At 45.3% G+C, this 20,600-nt stretch overlaps 1 protein-coding gene across 6 annotated transcripts in view; it reads left to right on the top strand.

The window, feature by feature from the left end:
• PKNOX2 (PBX/knotted 1 homeobox 2) overlaps window positions 1-20,600 on the top strand; it is a 143,084-nt gene that overhangs the window by 43,447 nt on the left and 79,037 nt on the right. For all 6 annotated transcript variants that reach the window (XM_048968331.1, XM_048968329.1, XM_048968328.1 and 3 more), the window contains 9 exons: window positions 799-907; window positions 5,057-5,193; window positions 8,898-9,069; window positions 11,512-11,700; window positions 16,257-16,389; window positions 16,463-16,560; window positions 18,396-18,515; window positions 19,798-19,874; window positions 20,400-20,578. In XM_048968331.1, coding sequence (XP_048824288.1) covers window positions 824-907; window positions 5,057-5,193; window positions 8,898-9,069; window positions 11,512-11,700; window positions 16,257-16,389; window positions 16,463-16,560; window positions 18,396-18,515; window positions 19,798-19,874; window positions 20,400-20,578 — 1,189 coding nt within the window. In that variant the 5' untranslated portion in view covers window positions 799-823. The remainder of the gene's footprint in view (window positions 1-798; window positions 908-5,056; window positions 5,194-8,897; window positions 9,070-11,511; window positions 11,701-16,256; window positions 16,390-16,462; window positions 16,561-18,395; window positions 18,516-19,797; window positions 19,875-20,399; window positions 20,579-20,600) is intronic.

Genomic DNA, 20,600 nt, shown 5'->3' with positions numbered 1-20,600 from the left:
GAGATTCTGTGGTTTTACGATTTTAATCCCATAAATGCTGTCTTCAGGAGGTCTGCGTCACGCGCTGACCCCACTCTACATTCTCAATGCCCTCCATTTTGGATGTGCTTTCTTAATAAGCTATTCAAGGGACATGCAAAGCATGTGAAAAGTAGTCCTGTATTATTATATCTGTAAACAAATATTTTTCATATTTATTCACTCAAAACAATAACGGCGATTGATGCTGATCCCATGCACAGTGCTCAGCTTTCTGTATCAGCACAGTGCCTTCGTGCCTGTGGTGCCTGGTGGGCTCTGCAAGGCCCAAAGTCTCACGGAGGAGAGCAGAATATTGCAAATCTTCCCCCAGGCAACTGCAGGGAATGATCTGAAGACCCCGAGCCAGCCCACCTCAGCATCCCTGTTCCTCTGCCGTGGGTGAGGACGTTTCCTCCCACAGATCACAGGAGGAAGCAGAGCCCTGCGTGCACCAGGGTTCCTATGGGGAAAAGCGTAGCAAGCTCCACCCAAGGCAGCCCATGGCTGCAGCAGCGCTGCTCTCACCTGTGGCCTTCGTCACCTTTCCCTGAATGCATTTCCCATCCAAAATGACAAATCTCACATAACTGTCACATTAAGGGTCAACAAATCATTTTGGGTTTCCCACAGGGAGAGAGCTCTGTGCTCGTGTGAGGGGTGTCACCTCTCCTTTCCTTTCCTTGTCTCCTTTTTATTGTTATTTTTCCCTCCTGGGGAAGAAAAGCCCCATTTCGGGGTGTTTTTCCCCCAAATCCAGCAGCCTTTCCCTGCCTGCAGGTTCTCAATGTGACTCCTGCCCAGGATGCACCATGTCTCCCCGGCACCGGCTCTGACGATGATGGCCACCCAGACGGTGCCCCCTCCTCCCTACCAAGACAGCCCACAGGTGAGTGTCCCCCATGTCCTCATCCCCCCAGAATCCCCTCCCACTGCAGCGTGGGTTCTGCAGTGAGGTGGCTTTGGAGGCAATTTGAATGGCGTTTTGATTGATTTTATGGCATTTTTGGCAAGCCGTCGCAGGGAAAAAGAGACTTCATCTACAGTGTTGCTCCAAGGAGTCGAATAACCTCCTTTCCAAGTGTCATTACAGAGTTAGTTATTGTAAGAAAAGGAATTTGGTCCAAGAGAAACTCAGCCAGTGCACCCCAATGTGCTGGATGTGGGGATTTGGGCTCTGGCAAGGTTGGGTTTTGGGGTTGGCCCTCCTCTTTGCAGCCTATTCCAAGCTTTTGGGGGGCAAATCTGTATTTCTGGTTTGGTCTGCTGAGACTGAATGTGGATGATCCAGATGTAGCACTGAACTGGTACTGTGTCTAAGGCAGCTTTTATAGGGCTTATATGGAAAAATGTGAATTTTCTCCCCATTTTGTGTTTTCTTCAAAGCTCAGCTCTGCTGCCTTTCTCCACCATTTGCATCCCTGTGTGGCTGCAAAAGCACAAAATACCCCCCAGGAAAAAAAAATAGAGACCATTTCCTGCAAGGAAAATAAATACATTGCTGCCTAGCCGTGACTTCTGCACTCCCCTGAAGCCACCCGGGCCTCCTTTCAGCTCGTCTCCTTCGGTGGGAAAAGGTCACTTTTGCAAATGATGCCTCGGTGGGGCTTTTATGGCTCCTCCAACTTCTGTGTCATCATTTGCTCGCTCCGCTGCTCCGCTCAGGGCTTTTTTTTTTCCCTCACTTTTTCCTTTTTTTCTTAGTGCCTCCCAGTCGAAACGCTGCGCCTTTCTCGCTTACGCAGCAGGGAGCTGGGACGCCGATTTAGTCCTAATGGGCAATTTAAGGGACTTTTAAAATAGCCCAGCTTTTCCATGGCATCCTACAGAGACATACCCTATACCTTTCCCTGTCCCTTCTGTGCCCTCATTTTCATTTAGAACATTGCATTTGGGGATCTCTGGGGCTGTTGCCACCCAAGCCCTTTCTTTTTCATCCTTTTGAAGGGGATGCTTGTGTGTTTGCCCTTCATTTTAGGGGGAATGCTGCAGCAAAAAGCACTTTGTTTTGTGTTTGTTATTTTTTTTTCTGAATGCTGTGGCTGCTGTGAGCTTTTCACCTGAAAATGGTAGGATTTGGTATTTCTAGCTTTTAGAAAAGCAAATTGCATGTTTATTCCTCTCCCCAAAGATACAGCAGATATGGGGAGGTCAGTGTTAAATAAGAAAACAAGTTGAACAATCAATTACAACAGTTACAACTGACATTGCAAAGCTCCCCATTATCAAAGGGACCATCCTAGGGAGAAAAATGGTAAAAAAGGGGTTTGGGGGAGCTTTGCATTAATATCGTTACTACAGAGGCCACGCAAGCAATCAACCTCACTGTCAGAAATGTGCAAAAATGAATCAGAAGTGGTGGGAACAGCTGCCTTACGAGGGAAAAAACGCTGTAATAATCTCCTGGTTCTGCTACCAGCACGTAACGGTGTAATTGAGACCAAGCGTGATCGCTGAGCAACTCTACCTGTTGGAAATTAGGACTCTGCATAGAAATCCATGTGTTTTCCATAATAAATTAAAAGGAAGAAAAAAGCAGAAAGTCATCTGCCATTTCACTGTCAAAGTTGGGCAAATATATTTAGCAGAGTAGAGGTTATTTTAAAAATACAATCTCATTTTCAGCACAGGAGCTGATGAAAATAAGCCTGCCCCCAGAAGCCATTTTTAAAATGGTGTTGCATTTGTCACGGACAAATCCAGAAAATCTGCAGCTGTTGCAGGTTAAAAATCGAGCAGAGATGTCAATTTTTCTGTAGGATCAGTGAGTCCCTCTCCTGGTGTCCTCAGCATCGTTCTGGGCTTGGAACCTGCATAAATGGCACATGGATTTCATGCAAAGGCACTGAGAAATGTCCCTGTGAATAGGATCGTATGCAGCAGGCTGCCCTGCCTTGAGCACCTTCGCTGGGGTTGCTGGCTGGAGCTGACCTATTTGGCTGCAGTTCTCGTAAATGTGGAGCAAAAGGGATTATTGCAGGTGCCAGGCGTGCTGCCACTGGCTCTGGCAAAGCATTTTCGTCCTGAAGAACCAAAAAGAGGATTATAACACCAACAGGAGTACAACCGGGAGGTGATGCAGTACCACAAAAATCGCTTCAGCTCTCTGCACAGAATTCAGCCCTGCCGTTACCCAGCAGTTACCATTGCACGAATGCATGGCAATTTTATGCTTTTTTCCCTCTCTTGTGCACATACTGTTGGCTGTTTTCCTCCCTGCCCCGCACCCCTGTCTGTCTGCAAACGCTTTGCTTTGGAGCAGCCTCTCCTATTTTTTTCTGACTTGGCACCACCGTGCTGTTCATCAGAGGTTGCATGAGGTGTGGGATTATTTTCTTTAGTCCAAGGTGAGGTAATGGCTTCGAAACAGCCGCAGAGGAGGCTTTTCTGTGAGTAATAGCCCAATTAGTTGCAGACTCAGCTGCACGCAGCCAACTTGGCAGGATTTGGGGGCTCCGTCTGCCGACGAGGACACAGAATGGTCTGCAGTGTCCCGGTAAATGAGTGCTCAAGTGAAGAAAGGGGAAAAGGGGAAAACAAAATCCATTTACCCCCCAAAATTTAAAGTAATTCTCAGCAGAGCTGGCAGGGAGAGGAACAGGGAAAATGAGAAAGGAAGTAGAGGTATTTAACGGCGTGGCTGGAATGCCGTACACAGTCAGTGCTTTCTATTTGGGTTTGTACAAAAACTGGAAAAAAGCAGGGAGAAACCCCAACTGATGGGTGAAGTCCCACAAACCCATTTATTTGGCCCTCTGGGAGTGAAAAGGGAGAAAAATGAAGTAACCCAGCCAGCTTCCGCGCTGGGAGTGTTAGAAATTAAACGGTGCCAGGTGAATTTCCAGGAGCCAAACTTTGGAGTTATGAACAATAACTGAGATTAAAAAGTGCCGTGGCAGCAGGGAAAGGTCAGGCAGGAGATATTAAAGTCAAACATTTCAAAAGCAGCGGGCGCTTTGGCACAGGTCCGTGCAGCTTTTAATCGAGGTGAGAAATCTGTTTCTCCGTGCCGAGAGTCTGAGTGCAGAGGTGAGTCGTGCTGGACAAAACTGTAGGCATCTGCACGTATACACGCCTCTTTATGTACACAGAGAAAGTATTTAGCCAGAGACAGAGGCTTCTTTTTGCTACGCAGCTTGGGGGAGGATGGAAGATTTATGGAGGAAAACAGACAAATGCTAATTTGTACAGAATTCCAGAGCAAGAACAGGTGAAACATCGACTCAGGGAGTTCATTTTGCACTGAGATTTTGAGTTGCAAACCACACGAGTTGGGGTGCTGATTGATTTGGCCCCAGAGAGATTATGCTTCTCCCCCAGCTGTTATTCTTTTAACTAAATCTTGTCATTTATGTCAGATCTGACTACAGCCTGGCAGTGAATCACAGAAACACGGAACTGTAGGGGCTGGAAATAATGCAGATTTCCCTAATGCAATCATTAATTTTAATGTTAATCATTAATTTTAATTTTAGTTAATATGGAAATCACCCCAAAACATTCGAGTGAGGACACATACCCTATGCACGGAGATTTTGGGATGCTGTGGGGTGATGCTGGGAGGACGTGCAGCAATTTGCACACGTGCTGGCAGAGCTTGGTCTTGCTTTTTAGATGCATGTTTCACTAAATTAATGTCAAGTTTTTGAAAAGCAAGGCATTCGCTAACACAGTCATTTACTGCGTTCATCTCATGTATATTTTGCTGGCGGATTTCGCGCCCCTTCACAGCAGCCATTTGGGCAGTGTTGGCCTTTGGGACACACACACAAAAAGTTGCTTTTCTGGCTGTCTGCTCTAAGTGCTTCAGATGACTCATCTCTGGGCTCAGCACACAGAGGGCTGGCAGAAGCTGGTGTGATTCTGGGAGAAGGCAGAAAGCCTGTGTGTCTGACAGCCCTACCTGCTCTCTTTGAACATTGAGAGCAGGAGACGAGCAGCGCAGATTTTATCGGGGACTGCGGAGCACTTAGCATAGAGCACCTGCAATTCCCCCTCACATTACCCCTTTTTCTCTCCTGTTTCCCCTTCCCCTCAGATGACGGCCACAGCCCAGCAGCCCAGCAAGGCTCAGCCCGTGCACCTCTCCGCCGCGCCGGCTCCCACCGCAGCCGTGCCCCCCGCAGCCGGTGACCCGCAGGCGCAGCTGGAGGCCGACAAGCGAGCTGTCTACAGGTGATGCCAGCTAACGGCCGTGGGCAGTAGTTAATCCTTGTGGCAGTTTGTTCCTGCATTCATTTTTCTTGTGCGTTGGGAGTGCATTGATTCGGTAATGCACTGATTAATGCATTGATGAATGCAGCAACGCACCGATACGTTAATCACGGTAATGCATTGTTAACCCACTAACATTCAAATGCATTCGTTAATGCCTGGGAATGGGTGGGTTTGCATTTAGCTCCTTTTTAGCAGTGATAATGCAGGATGACGGAGCTCCTTGGCCAACCTAGCACCATGGCCAGCAGCACCACACCCCTCCAGAAACACCACAAAATCCAAATTCATCTTTTTTCTTTTTGTAAAACTGTCACTTGAGGCAGAAAATGCACTCAGGAGGAGCAAAAACAGCCATGAACCCGGAACGTGCAGTTTGTGCATCCATGTGGTACGCAAGCGGCAGTGGCTGGACCCCTCCTGCCCCCTTATTTTTAGCTGTGGGTACAATAATACATCATATTATAATGTATAAAGTGTTGTAATAAGTAATATAATGATTATGCAAATAATGTAATTATATAAGTGATATGTAATTAATGATAATACCATAATGTATGCAGTATGATATAGCAGTGATGTTGGGGGTTGGAACTGGATGATCGTTGAGATCCTTTTCAATCCAAGCCATTCTATGATTCTGATCTATGATACTGTCATATAATTAGGATTAAGGCTTAATATTAAGGAATAACCCCAGCTAACAGTCATGGCTGTGGTTTGGAGATGCCATGCATTTATAAAAATGCATAGAAGTAGTTTTTTTGTGGCATATTGGCCTATAGGGTTCCAGTCCCATGTGAAATCTGAATATGCATCATTTCATGTAGGATAAATATACGTCATTTGATATCAAATGTACTTTCAGCAGCTGGCTGTGTGCCACCCCGTGCTGCATCCTCCACTGTCAGCAATGGATTTTTGTTAATTTTCAAAGGCAGAAGGCATTGGCTCTGTGCATTGGTTGATCAACCTGAAGGGATATTGCCAGAAAAATGCAACAAGAAAGATAGAAGGCGATGGGCAAATGACCACAAAGTCACCACTGGATCTTATGCTCTAGAGGGAGTTCTATCCTCCATTAAAAAATAGGAAAAAAAAAAGGAAAGGAATCTACTTGCTCTTTGCTATACGACCGAGCATCATTCTGGGGACTAGCCCAGCAGCATCACTTCAGATTTTGGGCTGTCATGCACTCAGAACCACTCCTGCGCTCTCTGTGCTCTGGATTTCCTAGTGGGAAAAGTCTGTGTCTCTTTGCCAACCTGCTTTTGGAGAAAAAAAATGCATTTTGGGGCTGGAAAAGAGAGCAGCAGCGAGCGTTGTGCCGCGCTGCCCTCCCTGTGCCCGCACTGCCAGCCTGCAGCAGCACCCTGCTGAATGTGCGAAATGAGGCCATTAGAGGGATTCATTTCTCTTTATTAGCCCGTGTCAAATCCTTTTTATTAGCGGCTGCCAACGACCTCTCCTGCAGGAAAATGTCAGGTTCAGCCCTTTATTTGTTCGGTGCCACCGCTGCACGAGCGGCTTCTCCTGCTTATTTGGAGCGGTGGCAAATGGGGTGGAAAGGCTGACCTGTGCACGCTCCAGATTCAGAGGATTGCCCCAAAACCACAGATTTTTGCAAAAGCAGATGTTGCCAAAGCAAATTTTTCCATCCCAAAACTCTTCTTGGTGCTGTGGGGGTGATTCTCTGCCTTTGTGAGATCTGTGATGGGGGAAATCCTCCTGGACCTCGTGCATCCTGGATGCCCATCCCATATTTCACATCGAGGGCGGCATCCAGATCCCCTGTGCCAGAACCCTGTGGTGCCTGTCCCATTCTCCTGTGTTTAGCAGCCATCGAAAAGCTGAAAGTGGAGAAATCTGTGTAATTTTTGCATGCAAAAGGAAAATAAACCAACAAACAGTTGCAACAATTCAGCACCCAGCTCATGGCAGAAACCCTAATTTCACTGCTCCTGAACACCATGCTTGAAAAGGGCTTTGGTGATTTTCCTTAGCTTAGGGGTTTTTCATGTCCACCTTTAGTTTTATTTAATTATGATTTTTTTGTTGTTGTTCGAAATATTTATATATATATATATTACATTTTTATATTTTATTATCGTATCATTTATTTTGGTTTATTTTCCTTCCAAATAAAAGCTACCCACACTGCCTCCCCATCCCACAGGCAATTCCTGAAGGTCAGTTATGAGCACAGCGAAGCGCAGTGAAGTCAGTGGTGGCTTTAATCCCTGTTGGCACCAACACCCCTTCAAAGCAAAGAGGCTACAAAATGCATCTCCCCCCTATAACAACCCCAACCCCTGGGGTAATTTTGTTCCTTCGTACCAGGTTGGTTCGTGCCTTTTCTTCCTAGCTGGTTTTCGAAATGGCATCTGCTGCGAGCCGTGGGTTCATAAGGCCAATAATTCATGCTGCTGCTTGGAATTTGCCGTTCATATCCCTCGGCTGAGCCCCGGCAGGGCGGCTGAAATTATGGAATGATTCCCCCAGCCCCCGCAGACTGCTCCAGCCCTGGCAAATCTTGCATTAAACTGGGATCAGGCCAGATTAGACCATAATATGCTGCAGTATTAGTGGCTGCAAATGAAGACTTATCCCAGGGGTTTAACCCCTTCCCCTGACTCTGGCTTGGAAGAGACCCACAGGAAGCCTGGAGCGAGCCATTATCATTCCTCCTTTGGGCTAAAATTGCTTTTTTTTCCCCCAAAATTGCTGTATACCTGTTTATAAGAGTACTTATCTGAAGGGGGTGCAGCAAATCCTGTTATACTGAGATAACTGGGGTGCCATTGCTGTGGGGATGGCAAAGCAATCCCATGGCAGCATTTTGCATTTCTCCCCTCAGAGTTTAATAGCTTTATATTTTTTATGTTTTCTATTTTTAATAGTTTTATATTTTTAAAGTTGCACAGCCAGAGAAGCTCCCTGTGCTATCTCATGACCTTTGTGTCCTTCATTTCCGTGTGCTTTGCACTAACATGTATATGTATATTTTATATTGTGTTGATTTAGAATAACTATTAAAAGGAATCCCAATTGGAATCCCACTGATGGATTTCCAAAAAGAAAGGCAAGAAAGGCAAGCCTGTCCTCAAAGGGAAATCTCGTATTAAAAAGAAAGTGAGGTTTGGCCCACCTTCTACCTCATCTTGAACACAGATGTGCTCAAAGTAGTCACAAAGAGCCATCGGGATGCAGTAGCAACCCATAAAGCAAAAGCAAGTCGGATGCTTGGTATAAAAGGATGTAGAAATGCATGCCCGCCCCATCCATCATCCCCAGCTGACCGACATTTTTGGGAGCCTCTTGGCTTGGATCCCAGTGCAGATGTCAATTCCAGTGCCAAGGCAACCTCCTTGAAGCCGAACGTTTTTGTCCAGTGCAGAACCATTCTGAAACAGGCAGCACTGGTGCAATGCTGGAAAGTGTCATGATGTTGAGACACGCCACTTCTAGAGGGGAAATGGTGCATTCAGCAATTCTAAAACTTTGTTTCTTACCTGACCTAGAGAAAGCACATTCAACACTGGCATGAGGTTTTCATCACCAGGCTGTAGCAAGCTGGGAGGGAATGGATAGATGGTTTAGGATAGGAACAGATGAAAGAACGAAAACAGCTGGATTTATGGGGTTGCCTGCTCTGTTGTTCACAGGCACCCGCTGTTCCCACTGCTTACGCTGCTCTTTGAGAAGTGTGAGCAGGCAACCCAGGGCTCCGAGTGCATCACCTCAGCCAGCTTCGACGTCGACATTGAGAACTTTGTCCACCAGCAGGAGCAGGAGCACAAACCTTTCTTCAGTGATGACCCTGAGCTGGACAACCTGGTAGAGTGTGCTGGGGCTTCGTGTAGGGCCTCTGTGGGCTGGGGCTGGAATAGAGGATGAGGAATGTGTTATGGGAGTCTACCAACTTGACAAGATGTTGGGGCAGTGTTTATGATATTGGGCACCTTAACAGTGTTCTGCACGGACCCTGCAAGATTTTTTTTCTCCAGGACTTTCTGTGAGATCATCTCCAGCAAGAACAAACTCCAGCCCAAGTTTTGCCTGATTTTCTCACACATGCACTGCAGAGTCAACACATGTCTGGGAATCAGCCAAGCTTGGTGAACAGTTTGTGACCCGTAACTTATAATCTCTGTTTTTCAGTATGAGTGCAGTCCCATCCACTTTCTGCTGGCACCGTCTCAGCTCATTCATGATGGGCAGCTCTTGTCCAACAGACATGGCAAAGTAAAGGCCTTTTCCAGAAGAGGAAATGCTTGTCAGTGGTTTGGGCCACTTTGAGCTCTTTATAGTGCCTTCTCCACTGTAAATTTTCTTGTAGCCATTGCGTGCAAGGACTGCTTGGGATGGAGCTTTTTATCTTGCAGGGACTTCATGGAATATCTCCAAATCCCATTATTATTTCCAGGAACCTCCACACATGATCTCTGTGAGAGGTATGTGGGTGACCATGTCCTTGGCCCCATCCTGGTGCACTCACTGCCTCACAAGGAGATTTTAAGGTTGAAAGAGGAAATTTCACATGCCTGAGATGATGCAAAGAGCAAAAGTTCTTCCCCGGGGAATGGTGTGGCCTCTGAGATTCTCTGCAGAGGGATTTCCATCCCAGGAAAGCAACAAAATCAGGCAATTTGCAGGCAGTGAGTTTGTCTGACGACCTGGCAGGAGGAGAAAAAAGTCAAGCAATGCTCATCCAAGTGCAGAAAGAACTTTCCTAAAAAGCAAGAAATAATTACAAGATAAAAATGCTGCATCTTTTGGACTTCATTTCAGCATTTGGAGGAGAGTTTGGTGAGATCCTCAATTCAAGACTGGCTTGGAAGTCTGTGGAAAACCACCCAAAAAATTACAGGATGTGCAAAACTGTTTGCAGATTACTAAGCCTGTTTTGCAACGTCTTGTAGACAAGAAACAAATCTGCTCTGGGATGAATGACCAAAAAAGTGGTGTTCAGGATCGTTTCAGTGCAGATTTAAGGGCTGAATGTGCATCAGATGTTTCCAATCCAAAATCTGTTTTCATTCTCCTTTTTTTTTGGTTGTTTTTTTTTTTCTTTTTTGCATTTTTTTAACACCATTGATTCCTTGGAAATCAACAATGGCGAAGTGGGGATGAAAAGGCCAGCGGCATTAGCTATCATTAGAATAAGAGTCATGTATTCCTCGCTGCCGAGATGCACGTAATTAGAAATTAGAAAAAGGTCAGATCTCACCATTATCAACTCAATCAGCTGCCGAGTGCCACACAGTCAATTAATTCAGCATCTGTATTTTTTACAACCCCGCGCACGTACGCCGACGGACTGTAACTCTTTATCCGGACAGATATACGGCGCAGCGGAGCAGGGACATAAAATGAGACCCTAAGCAAATGAGCTGAGATAATTGAGAGATTTATTTTTTATACATATATGTGTCAGGTCCTCTTGCCTTTGCCCTTGAATATTGACTTTCATGGCCGTGAGCCCCTGGAGGATGCGGAGAGCTGGGGCGCGACGCCTCCACCTTGCGCTTCACCCGTGCCAAGCGCAGAGGAAGGAAAATATGCAGAAAAAAAGCATTAAAAAGGGAAGTTTTCCATCCGTGCCCCATTGTTCCTGCTGTCTGCTGACTGAAAATTTGCTTTCTCCGTTTTGGAGCCTCCACCTGAGTTTGGCCTTGGATTTTTCGGGATGTTTCCCAACCTCGACATCTCACAGTTTGTAAAGATGACCACTAAAATTTGCAAGTTAAAAACACCCTTTGAAATGCAAAGACTCTTTGTTACATAAAACTGGATTTATTGCCCCGGAGTGAATAGCTGAAATTTTATATATTATGCAAGATTTCAAACAGCGGCTGTAAAACTTAAGGTTTCAGCTCGGCAAGAGGAATGTTTCATGTGTAAATTTTTTAACATTTATGGGGTACGTTTTAATGAGGCCCAGGCTTTGCACCAGCAACAGCTTACGGCAGTGCTGCAGCCCCATAATCTTGTTAGAGAAAGTGGTCTCTGGAGAATAACCAAACACGTTGCTACATCAGGGCTTTGCCTCGGAATTTTCTGGGAGAAATTCCCATGAAAGCGACAGTAATTTTTGTGAATTTCACCTCTTGGGATCGCAGAGATAGCACAGCTGCAGAGGGAGAAGAAAGGCAGGGGAGCAGAGGGATGGGCTCTGGGTGGATCTGGGGTGAGAATATCGATTCTAGGGGCTTTCTCTTTCTTTCTTTGGTTTGCTGAGAATGGTAATGCTTTTGACTCTGCTTTTGATGCGTGCAGATGGTGAAGGCAATCCAGGTGCTGCGCATCCACCTCCTGGAGCTGGAGAAGGTCAACGAATTGTGCAAAGACTTTTGCAACCGCTACATCACCTGCCTCAAAACCAAGATGCACAGTGACAACCTACTCAGGAACGACCTGGGGGGCCCCTACTCCCCCAACCCTTCCTCCATCAGCCTCCACCCTCAGGTAACACCTTAACACTTTGCACTTTGCATCCTTGCATCACCATCCTTGCACTTTGGCCAGCGTGCAAGGCACGCAAGGTTGAGGAATGGTTCTGCAAATCTTGTGGTCTCTGGGAAATTCAATGAAATCCATCCCAAATTGAGGAAAACATGAAAAAAAGAGTTGTATCTTGCACATATGAAGCAAAATGGTGGGATTTTTTTTTTCCCGAAATAGTTACAAGTGTTTCATAAAAAAATACTATTTGTCCCCGTAGTAGAAGTTCTGTGTCATGGCTTAAAGCAGTGATTGAGCACCTGGCAGGAAGGCAGGGCCAGCCTGGGGCAGCTCAGGTATATGCAATGTGCTGAGTGATGGAAGGGCCAGGATCCACCCCTTCCCAGCCCTCATTTAAGGATTGGCAGTGGAGGTGAGGTGATTTTGCTGGAGAAGCTTGCATACCTGAGGCTTTCTGAAGGTAAACAACTTCTTTCTTTTATTTTTGTGCCCACAGCTGTTGTGTTTGAGCGTATCCTCATTGTAGCCTAGGGCCTTGCTGTCCCTGCTATGCTTTCTATTGTGTTACAGTCCCACTTTGTCATCTTCATTTCAAGGCAGGACAACAGATTTCAAGGCAGGACAACAGATTTCAAATGCCCCTTTTTGGTTGCTCTGCTCCAGCACATCCTGCAATCCACCACCAGCATGACCAAACTTAACACCTTCATTTATTTTTCTGTACTCCAAATTCTCGCCTGTAGAAGGTAACATTTGGTGCCTTAAGTACTACAGATATCCAGAAAGTTCAGCCATTTCTGTTCATATTTTGGCATTGAGTTGCACCTTGGTGTCTTTTTGGAGAAAAACAGGGGATTTCTCCTTAGTGTCTGGAAGAAAAATCAGGGATGTATTTCTGTGATAATGTGCTGCTTGGCTTTTTTCAGTGGGAAAATGAAACTTGCGGTTGCACAGTCCTCCCTGAAATAACTGCAGCCAACACACCATTAGTCAGAGGTTCACCAAGCACCTCTTGGCACTATTCCCTGATGGGGGGTAGATGCCAGGAGCTCTTTATGGTGTTTCAGGGTGTTTTCAAGGTGGTGGAAAGGAGAAAAAAGACATCATTTGTAGCTGCTTAGCTCCAAGTGCTGCGCAGTTCAAAACTCCTGGCGTTACACATGGGGCTGCCTTCTTTCCCCAGCACAAGGAGGGAAAACATGGAAAAAGTTGTATTTCTTATTTGGGTTTCCTGAAAGCACCAAAGCACTTAATCATTGATCTTAAAAAAACAAAAAAAAAACCAAAAAAAAAACCCAGCTTCTCTCTATTTTCTAATAATCTCTAGAAATGGACTTATTATCCCTTCACTACTTTATGGAAGCATTCCTTATGATCAAAATTAGCGAGACACTTGCATAAAAGAGAACAATAATTGCTCAACGAGCATCTCGTTTGTAATTTATTAGTTTCTATTATTGTGCGTTGCCACGGCAACAGCTCGCATCCCGGGTGATGAGAGAGATGTTAGATATGAGCCGACGAAGCTCCTGGTCCCAGCAAATGGAGGTGCACGTTTTTATCAGTAATTTTCATGAAAATAATAAGTGAGGGAGTTAATGAGATGGAAAGCCGTCCTGTGGCTATTGTGATTTTTTTTTTCCCTCTCTTTTTTTTTTTAAGTGTTGATCTAATTAGAATGCATCAGTCAGGAGAAGTAATGAGGATTTAGCATCTCACAAAGAGGTGGGGATCGTATCAGAAAATTAGCACAAAATTGGAAAATAATCGGGCCAGTGCTGGAGAAGGGGCTGAGCTCCTCGGATTCCTGAAATCCTGGATCTGCCCCCGTTTTCCTTCCAGGCAGGACAGGAACGTTGAGAATTCAAGTGAGGCTTTGGAGATTGTTGCTAAATAAAAGGGTGAGACCCAATTGGAGGGGAATTGCACTGCAGGATTGTCACACTGGCTCAGGGACAGGAGGGTTTGCAGCAGGCAACAGGAGCTCAACTATTCATGGTGACAGCTCAGAAGGAGCCACCATCTCCTTGGGCACTGGATGTGGTTGACATAGCGGTGCTGGCGTAAGGGCAAATTTTTTTCTAATTACCCAACTCAGCAATGTCAAGTGCCAGACTGCTTCAGCTCATTGAGTGTACTTGAATTTGCATGGATAAAGCTTAGAAAAACAACAGTGGAAACACTTTTTGTTCATCAAAGAAGCCTTATAGAGCTGGGGATGCTTCAGATAACTGAAGAACTGTGAGACTCGTGTTCAAAAGATGGCAAGTGGGATGATCTTGCTAATTATTGTGCTATTAATCTCACACCAAATATAGGTGTAACACCTAAGCAGCCTTTACTACAGAAATTCAAAAATAATGTAAATAATAGAAATGCAATTAATCAATTATTGATCTACAAGGTTTCTTAGCAAACAGGGTTGTGGGGGGGGGTGGTTTGTTCTTGTTTTTTTTTCCAAGGTATGGGATCAATCATTTTGAGAGGAGATGTACCAGGTTAGTTATGAAAGCAATCTGTTTCTGGCTCGGGCAAATTTTTTTTGACCACTCAACTGCCTGCTTAAAAATGTATGGCTATGTCATAACAAGAATGAGAGCTGAAACTGAGGAAGCAACAAGTGGAACTGACGAAATGGGATAATCGCCACTGTATTGATTTCTGTTATGTAAAGCCAACAGGTTTTCATCCCCCATTCATCCAGCTGTGCCTCTACATGTTGAGTTTGGCCAGCTCGTTCTCAACAGACTCATACGTTTCTTTTTTTCTGCAGCTAACCCAGATTTTTCCCAGTTCACACAAGCACAGAAAATTTTCAAAAAATTAGAAGGGGATGGAAGCTTTATAACGTGTGTGCCACTCAGAATTAAATCACTGCATCATAAAACAAAGTGAAAGGACATCAGCACAAATAGCACTGCATTTTAGTGTTATTGTGAGAAAGGGGTGTTTTTTTGTACAATGCCATATATACCAGGTCCATTTCCTCATTAAAGTGATTTTTAATTTGGAGAAACCATGTTTTGCCATAGAGCTGCAGAATTTTGGTGCTGTGATGGATCTGTAGAGACACCTAGTGATGCATTTTTTTCTATGCTCAAGTGTAAAAATTGCCAGAAACTTTCCAACTGCAGTCCTGGAATGTAAAACATTTCTAAAATCATCATGGCAATGTAATTTGGCTGGCATTTGCAATTAGTATGCTAAAAACATATTTTAGATCTTCTTGGAGATGTCTATAACTATTTTAAGGCAGAGCCTCCATTTCCATTGGATACCTCTGGTTTCGCAGTGTTGCTGCACTTTCAGATATTCTGAATTATTTCTTCCCACTGCACTTCCAAAAACAGTCTTCAGGATTCTCGTTTTTTGAGGAACTGCAGAATAATGAGTCAGGAAAAGAGTTTTGCATGTCTCCTGGTGAACAGTGCACCCACATAATCACTTGATGTCCAATTAGTTGATCTGGGCATTCAAATTATCATCCCCATTGCTTTATTTTTAGAATAAGAGGGGTGATGGCTTTTTCTGACCCAGCCCTGCTTGTGTTTCTGGTGTCACTATACATCAGTTCTCCAGATAAATCCTCTGTTCTTAGACCAAGAAATAGGTTTGCTGATGAAATGTGTAAAAATGAAGTAAGTTCAAGTAAGGTGGAAAATGCCTTTTGTTGGTATTTTGTTCAGCAGCTGAGGAACAGGACAATGGAGAAGTGAGACAGAATGGGAAAATAGGTGGAAGAGGGAGAAAAAGATCCTCCTTTTACTGCACAATGTGAATGCAGCTTTATCTCAGTTACAGTGGGCATATTTCAGATATTCATACCTTATTTTGGAAGGATAGTTTTCTAAATGCTCTTGGCATGACACTCAAAAGTCTTGCACATCATGGAGGCTGTCGTGCTTGGCCTGAGTTCTCCGTATCCTCCCATTGTGACGCACTTCCCAAAGTATTGTGCTAAATAATCACATAACCTATTTGTGCTTTTTTCCATTTGCAGCTCTTGGGTGAAAGGCTGATGGTAATATTACAGCACTTGGGGAAGAAATTTCCATTTTTGCAAGAAGTTAACTTTAAAGCTGCAAGGAATTATGTCAAATGGAGCTGTGTCACTTTTTTTTTTTTTAATTAATTATTCTGGCATGGAGAAACTAATAGTGGTTATTTTCTGCTGCTCTTATTGGAGATCTGTGCTGTTCACGTGCTTTTTTGGGGGGGTGGGGGGGGGGTTATTTTTTTCAGAGCAGTTTATGGTGTTTTCCATTTGAGGTGAAGCTGCTTCATCAAGTTCCAGACAAAAGAAAAAAATAAAGAAATGTGTAGATAGGAAAACAATATAATTATTTCCTTCTTGTCATCTACGTGGTATTTTTTTCACTTATTGAAAATAGTGGCTGCACAAAGAGGTGAAGTTGCTTCGACACAAGTGGGAGCTTTGCAAAGCATAATTCCTTGCTTTTCCATATTTATTTCCAGCTGTGACAGAAGGAGGGGAAAACAAAGCTCTTATTGCATGTGACAAAATGCTTTGAAATCTTCTTTTCTTCTTTCTCTTGCAGGAGATGCTGCAGAGCTCACCTGCGGCGCTCCCGGCCGCCTCCAACCCCCCCCCGGGCATCGTGGTGCCTGCAGCTGCGCTGCCCTCAGGCAACCTGGCCATGGGCAGCGGGGCTGGATCGCCCGCTGTGCCAGGTAGGGTCAGCAGGGAGGCTGGGGGGAGTCTGCCCTCTGCATGCAGCACCCCCACGAGCCCTGTCTTCCGCAGGTGGAGCCCTGTACCAGCCCGTGACGATGGTGACATCTCAGGGCCAGGTCCTTGCCCAAGCCATCGCCCCTGGTGCCCTGCAGATCCCCAATGCCCAGGTAAATCCTAGAGCCACAGAGCATCTTGAGCTGGAAGGGACTCATAGGGGGCACCAGGCCCAACCCCTGGCTGCACACAGCACCACCCAAACACAAAACATGTGTCTGAGAGTGGTGTCCAAGCCTCTGGGCGTAGATCCAGGGCTGCCCCATCCTACACGCAGAATCTGGCATTTCTAGCATTTAAGGATGAGAGGTGGTGGCCTCACCTTGTGCCAGGGGACGGTCAGATTGGATACTGGGAAACATTTCTTCTCTGGAAGTGGTGCTGCACTGGCACAGGCTGCCCAGGGAGTGGTGGGGTCCCAGTCCTGGAGGTGTTCTGGAGCTGCGGGGTCAGTGGGCATCATGGGGGCGGATTGGGGCTGGGGATCTTGGAGGTCTTCTCCGGCCTTGATTGTATGATTCTCTTGTTAAACTTTGTGTGGTTGCTTGCTCTGCTGTCAGATTTCACAAGGTCTCTCTGCCTTTCTTCGCCAAGTTCCAGGGAAGTTGCAGTCTCAGGTTTATTTTTGTAGGGTAAAAGATCTGCACCAAAACACCTCAGTATCATTTATCTTCTGGGGACCACAAGCATCATCCATCCCATATGGAAGTGCTCCTTTTTTCCCTTTGTTATCACAACCTCATGAATTTGGGGTGGCTTTGAGGCATCTGTTCTATTTTCATTCCTCTTCTGATTAGCCATGCTGGGTTTCTCTGCGTTTTTGCAGCAAGACAGTGATTTAGGGTAGAAATTGCTTTGTAAGGATAACTTGCCATCCCTGTTTGCATGCAGCCTGCATCATCCACAGTCTCTTACAAACGCTGTCATTCCTCAGGAATTTGGGCAAAACATATCACTGTCTGCCACGCTGCTCCCTGGGGGCAGATCAGCCTCAATTCCCCCATGCACATTTTTAATGGCAGGAGCCTCCTAACGCTATCAGTCATAAATGCATGTGGAAAAAAAGGATATTTTGGAAGGAGGAGACACCTCCGCAGCAGGCTTTAATGCCTTCAAGGCTTCTTTCCTCCTTTCCCTCTTTAATATCTCTCCGTCACCAGCTTGCAGCTTGCAAGCAAAGTCCTCTGAGTCCTTTTTCTTGCAGCAAAGCCCTCTGAGGTGCAAGAAACAGACGCGCGGGGAATATCAGGGCAGGGAGAGCAGCCTGGACAAGCACCTCCGGATGCTCTTCCCGCGCCGCCAGCGTGATTTATTCATCTGGAGCTCAGGGGAGCGGTGGGACCTGCCAGGCTGATGTTTAATTCATCCAGGAGAAGTGTTTTGATGAAGAGCTGGGAAAAAAAATCTTTTTAACTGAGGTTTCAGTTCTTTTCCCACGACATCATTAAAGCTTCTCTTGCAGCATCCCAGTGTATTTATTTTTGTTTTTTTTTCTAAAAAGCAGCGCATTTTCCCACAACGTTTCTCCTCTATTAATTGGAATAAGCAGAGTGAGGAACAAGGAGTTAACGAATCACAGAGTTTTAACCTCAGGCTGTAAAAAATAGCTGTCTCTGTTTTGTTATGGTATTTTTATTGTGGTAAATTATCCTCCTTAATTGCATGTTGAAAGTGGGCATGGCGTTGTCCTCACTGGTGCCACTGCAGTTGGGAAAAGCCAATTGCCCTTTGCAAAACTGGGTGCAAAAATGAAGATACTAAATGAAGATACTAAACAGATTCTGGTGGAGAAATGGAAATTTAATGCAGATTTTGGGAAAATGGTGGGATTTGGGAGGTTCTCACCACAGTCTGTTTTTTCCACTCCGCTACTCCCATTTTGAGTTCATTTTTGTTTGTTTTTTTTGGGTTGCTGATCACCCTTTTGAGCTGATTCTCTCCCTGGCAGGTGAACCTGGATCTCACCTCACTCCTTGATGGCGAAGACAAGAAGTCCAAGAACAAGCGGGGCGTTCTGCCCAAACACGCCACCAACATCATGCGTTCCTGGCTCTTCCAGCACCTCATGGTGAGCACACCCTGCATGACCATGCACCCTGCAGAGCACACTTCAGGGGGCTGCACAAGGGAAAAAAGGCTGCTTTGGAAGTTGGAAAGAAAAATGTCCTCAAAACCTTCAAAATGAACAAACTGAAGTGGTGGTTTGTCTTAGTTTGGGGTATTTGGAGGCACAAAGTGGCTTTGCTTTCATTTTAGGAGCAGTTGAGGCATGTTTTCACTGCTGGTGGCGAAATTATGATCTTGATGTTTAGCAAACAAAACCAGAGGGGGAAATAAGCCAAATGTCTGACTTCCATCCACGTTTGCAGATGTGTAAAGAAGGGCTCTGTACAGTTAACGGCTCCAATGTACCCTTTTCCAGCAGTCAGTGGGCTGGGTGCAACAGCTGCCCCTGTGGGTGCAGCAGGAATTGTCCAAAGTGTGAAATTACAAAATGATCCGGTTTTTGGGTTTGTTGGTGGGTGGAGGTGTAATTCACAGAGGATGCAACTGGGCTATTTTCATGCAAGGAGGCTGCTTGCCCACCACTGGGGCTGGAAAAAGGGCAGTAAGCTAAAACAAAAATCCCTTTTTCCTGCTTAACTCAGGGATTACTCTGCACTTACTGTTTTCTCAAAGCCCCTTCCTGAATCTCCTGGTGCAGGAGGACTAACAGCTACTTCGCAGATTTTCCTGCACACCATTTTGTTGGGCAAATTTTGACGCCCGGGGATGATGAGGATGCATAGCACAAGGCACTGAGTCTTCCCATACGTCCTATCTTCTTAGCCTGAAAGCACCAGCATAAATAATGGGGTTTGCATCCTAGTAGCATCAGTGATCGCAATTTTGTTGGGCTTGGGAGATTTTTAGCTGGAAATAATATGCCATAAATGCTGGAATAAGGCATTATGGGAAATGGCACTGGGAACAGTGAGACATCCCTGGGAAATCCCGCATGAAGCCACCTCTAGGAGCACTTGGCAAGTTGATGTTTTTCAAGGAATGCTTTTGCCAAAAAAGGAGCAGGTTTTAAAGCCGAAATCCTGAATTTCTGACAACCGTTATTAGAAAACAGTAGAGAAAATCGCTAAAACTAACAAAAAAAAATCTCCTTTTCCTTGAAGTAAAGCCTTAGGTGAAAAGCATTTGTAAAGAGTTAAGGATGCAGGGGAGACAATGGTACCTTACAAATGTGCAACAAGTCATCAAACTGGGGTGGGAGGGATGGAAAAAAAAAGTGTTCTTTCCCCCTGATTGGGGCTGCTGCTTTACATACATGGATGTCATTTTGCCCATCTATCTTCTAGCATCCCTATCCCACGGAGGATGAGAAGAGGCAAATTGCTGCCCAAACCAACCTGACCCTCTTACAAGTCAATAACTGGTGAGCACACTGGTGGCCTGTGCTGTCACCTCACAGATTTTATAGATTTTGAACAATTCTGTCTCATTTAGTCTGTTTTTAGGGATTGGGTGAATAGTAATGGGTCATTTTTAGGCAGTACAGTGGCTGTGTGCTTAGTTAATTGTTGGACTTTGATGATCTTTATGGGTCACTTCCAACTTAGGGTATTCTGATTCTATGCATCCAGTGTTCATTTGTGAAGTCCCAATGCCCTCTCCTGGCAATCACAACATAGCAGCCAGTATTTTCCCTCCTGCAACTAACAGCCGGAGAAATTAGAGCAATGGCTTAACATGCCACAGACAAATGAAACAGAGGCGCATGGCTTGGGGAATGGGATAGAAAAACAGTTTTCTGCACCATGAAACCACTTCTGAAAGGGTTTTATTGTAATTATATATATATATATATAAATAATAAAGCAATTCATTAAATTGTTATTGTTTACTTAATATAGTAATTTAAACAATTTTTAATTGAATGGCTGCTTTTTTCCTGGGAAAGGTTCATCAATGCCCGCCGGCGCATCCTGCAACCAATGCTTGATGCCAGCAACCCAGACCCAGCCCCTAAAGCCAAGAAAATCAAATCTCAGCACCGGCCCACCCAGCGGTTCTGGCCCAACTCCATCGCTGCTGGTGTCCTTCAGCAGCAAGGTGGCAATTCGGGGACAAATCCTGATGGTAAGGAGAGTCCTGGTGACTC

Source organism: Lagopus muta, chromosome 22 (genome assembly GCF_023343835.1).
Source record: "Lagopus muta isolate bLagMut1 chromosome 22, bLagMut1 primary, whole genome shotgun sequence".
In the NCBI taxonomy this organism is placed as follows: domain Eukaryota; kingdom Metazoa; phylum Chordata; class Aves; order Galliformes; family Phasianidae; genus Lagopus; species Lagopus muta.
The sequence above is the reverse complement of the archived record's forward strand: the minus strand, read 5'-3'. Positions and strand labels throughout refer to the sequence as shown.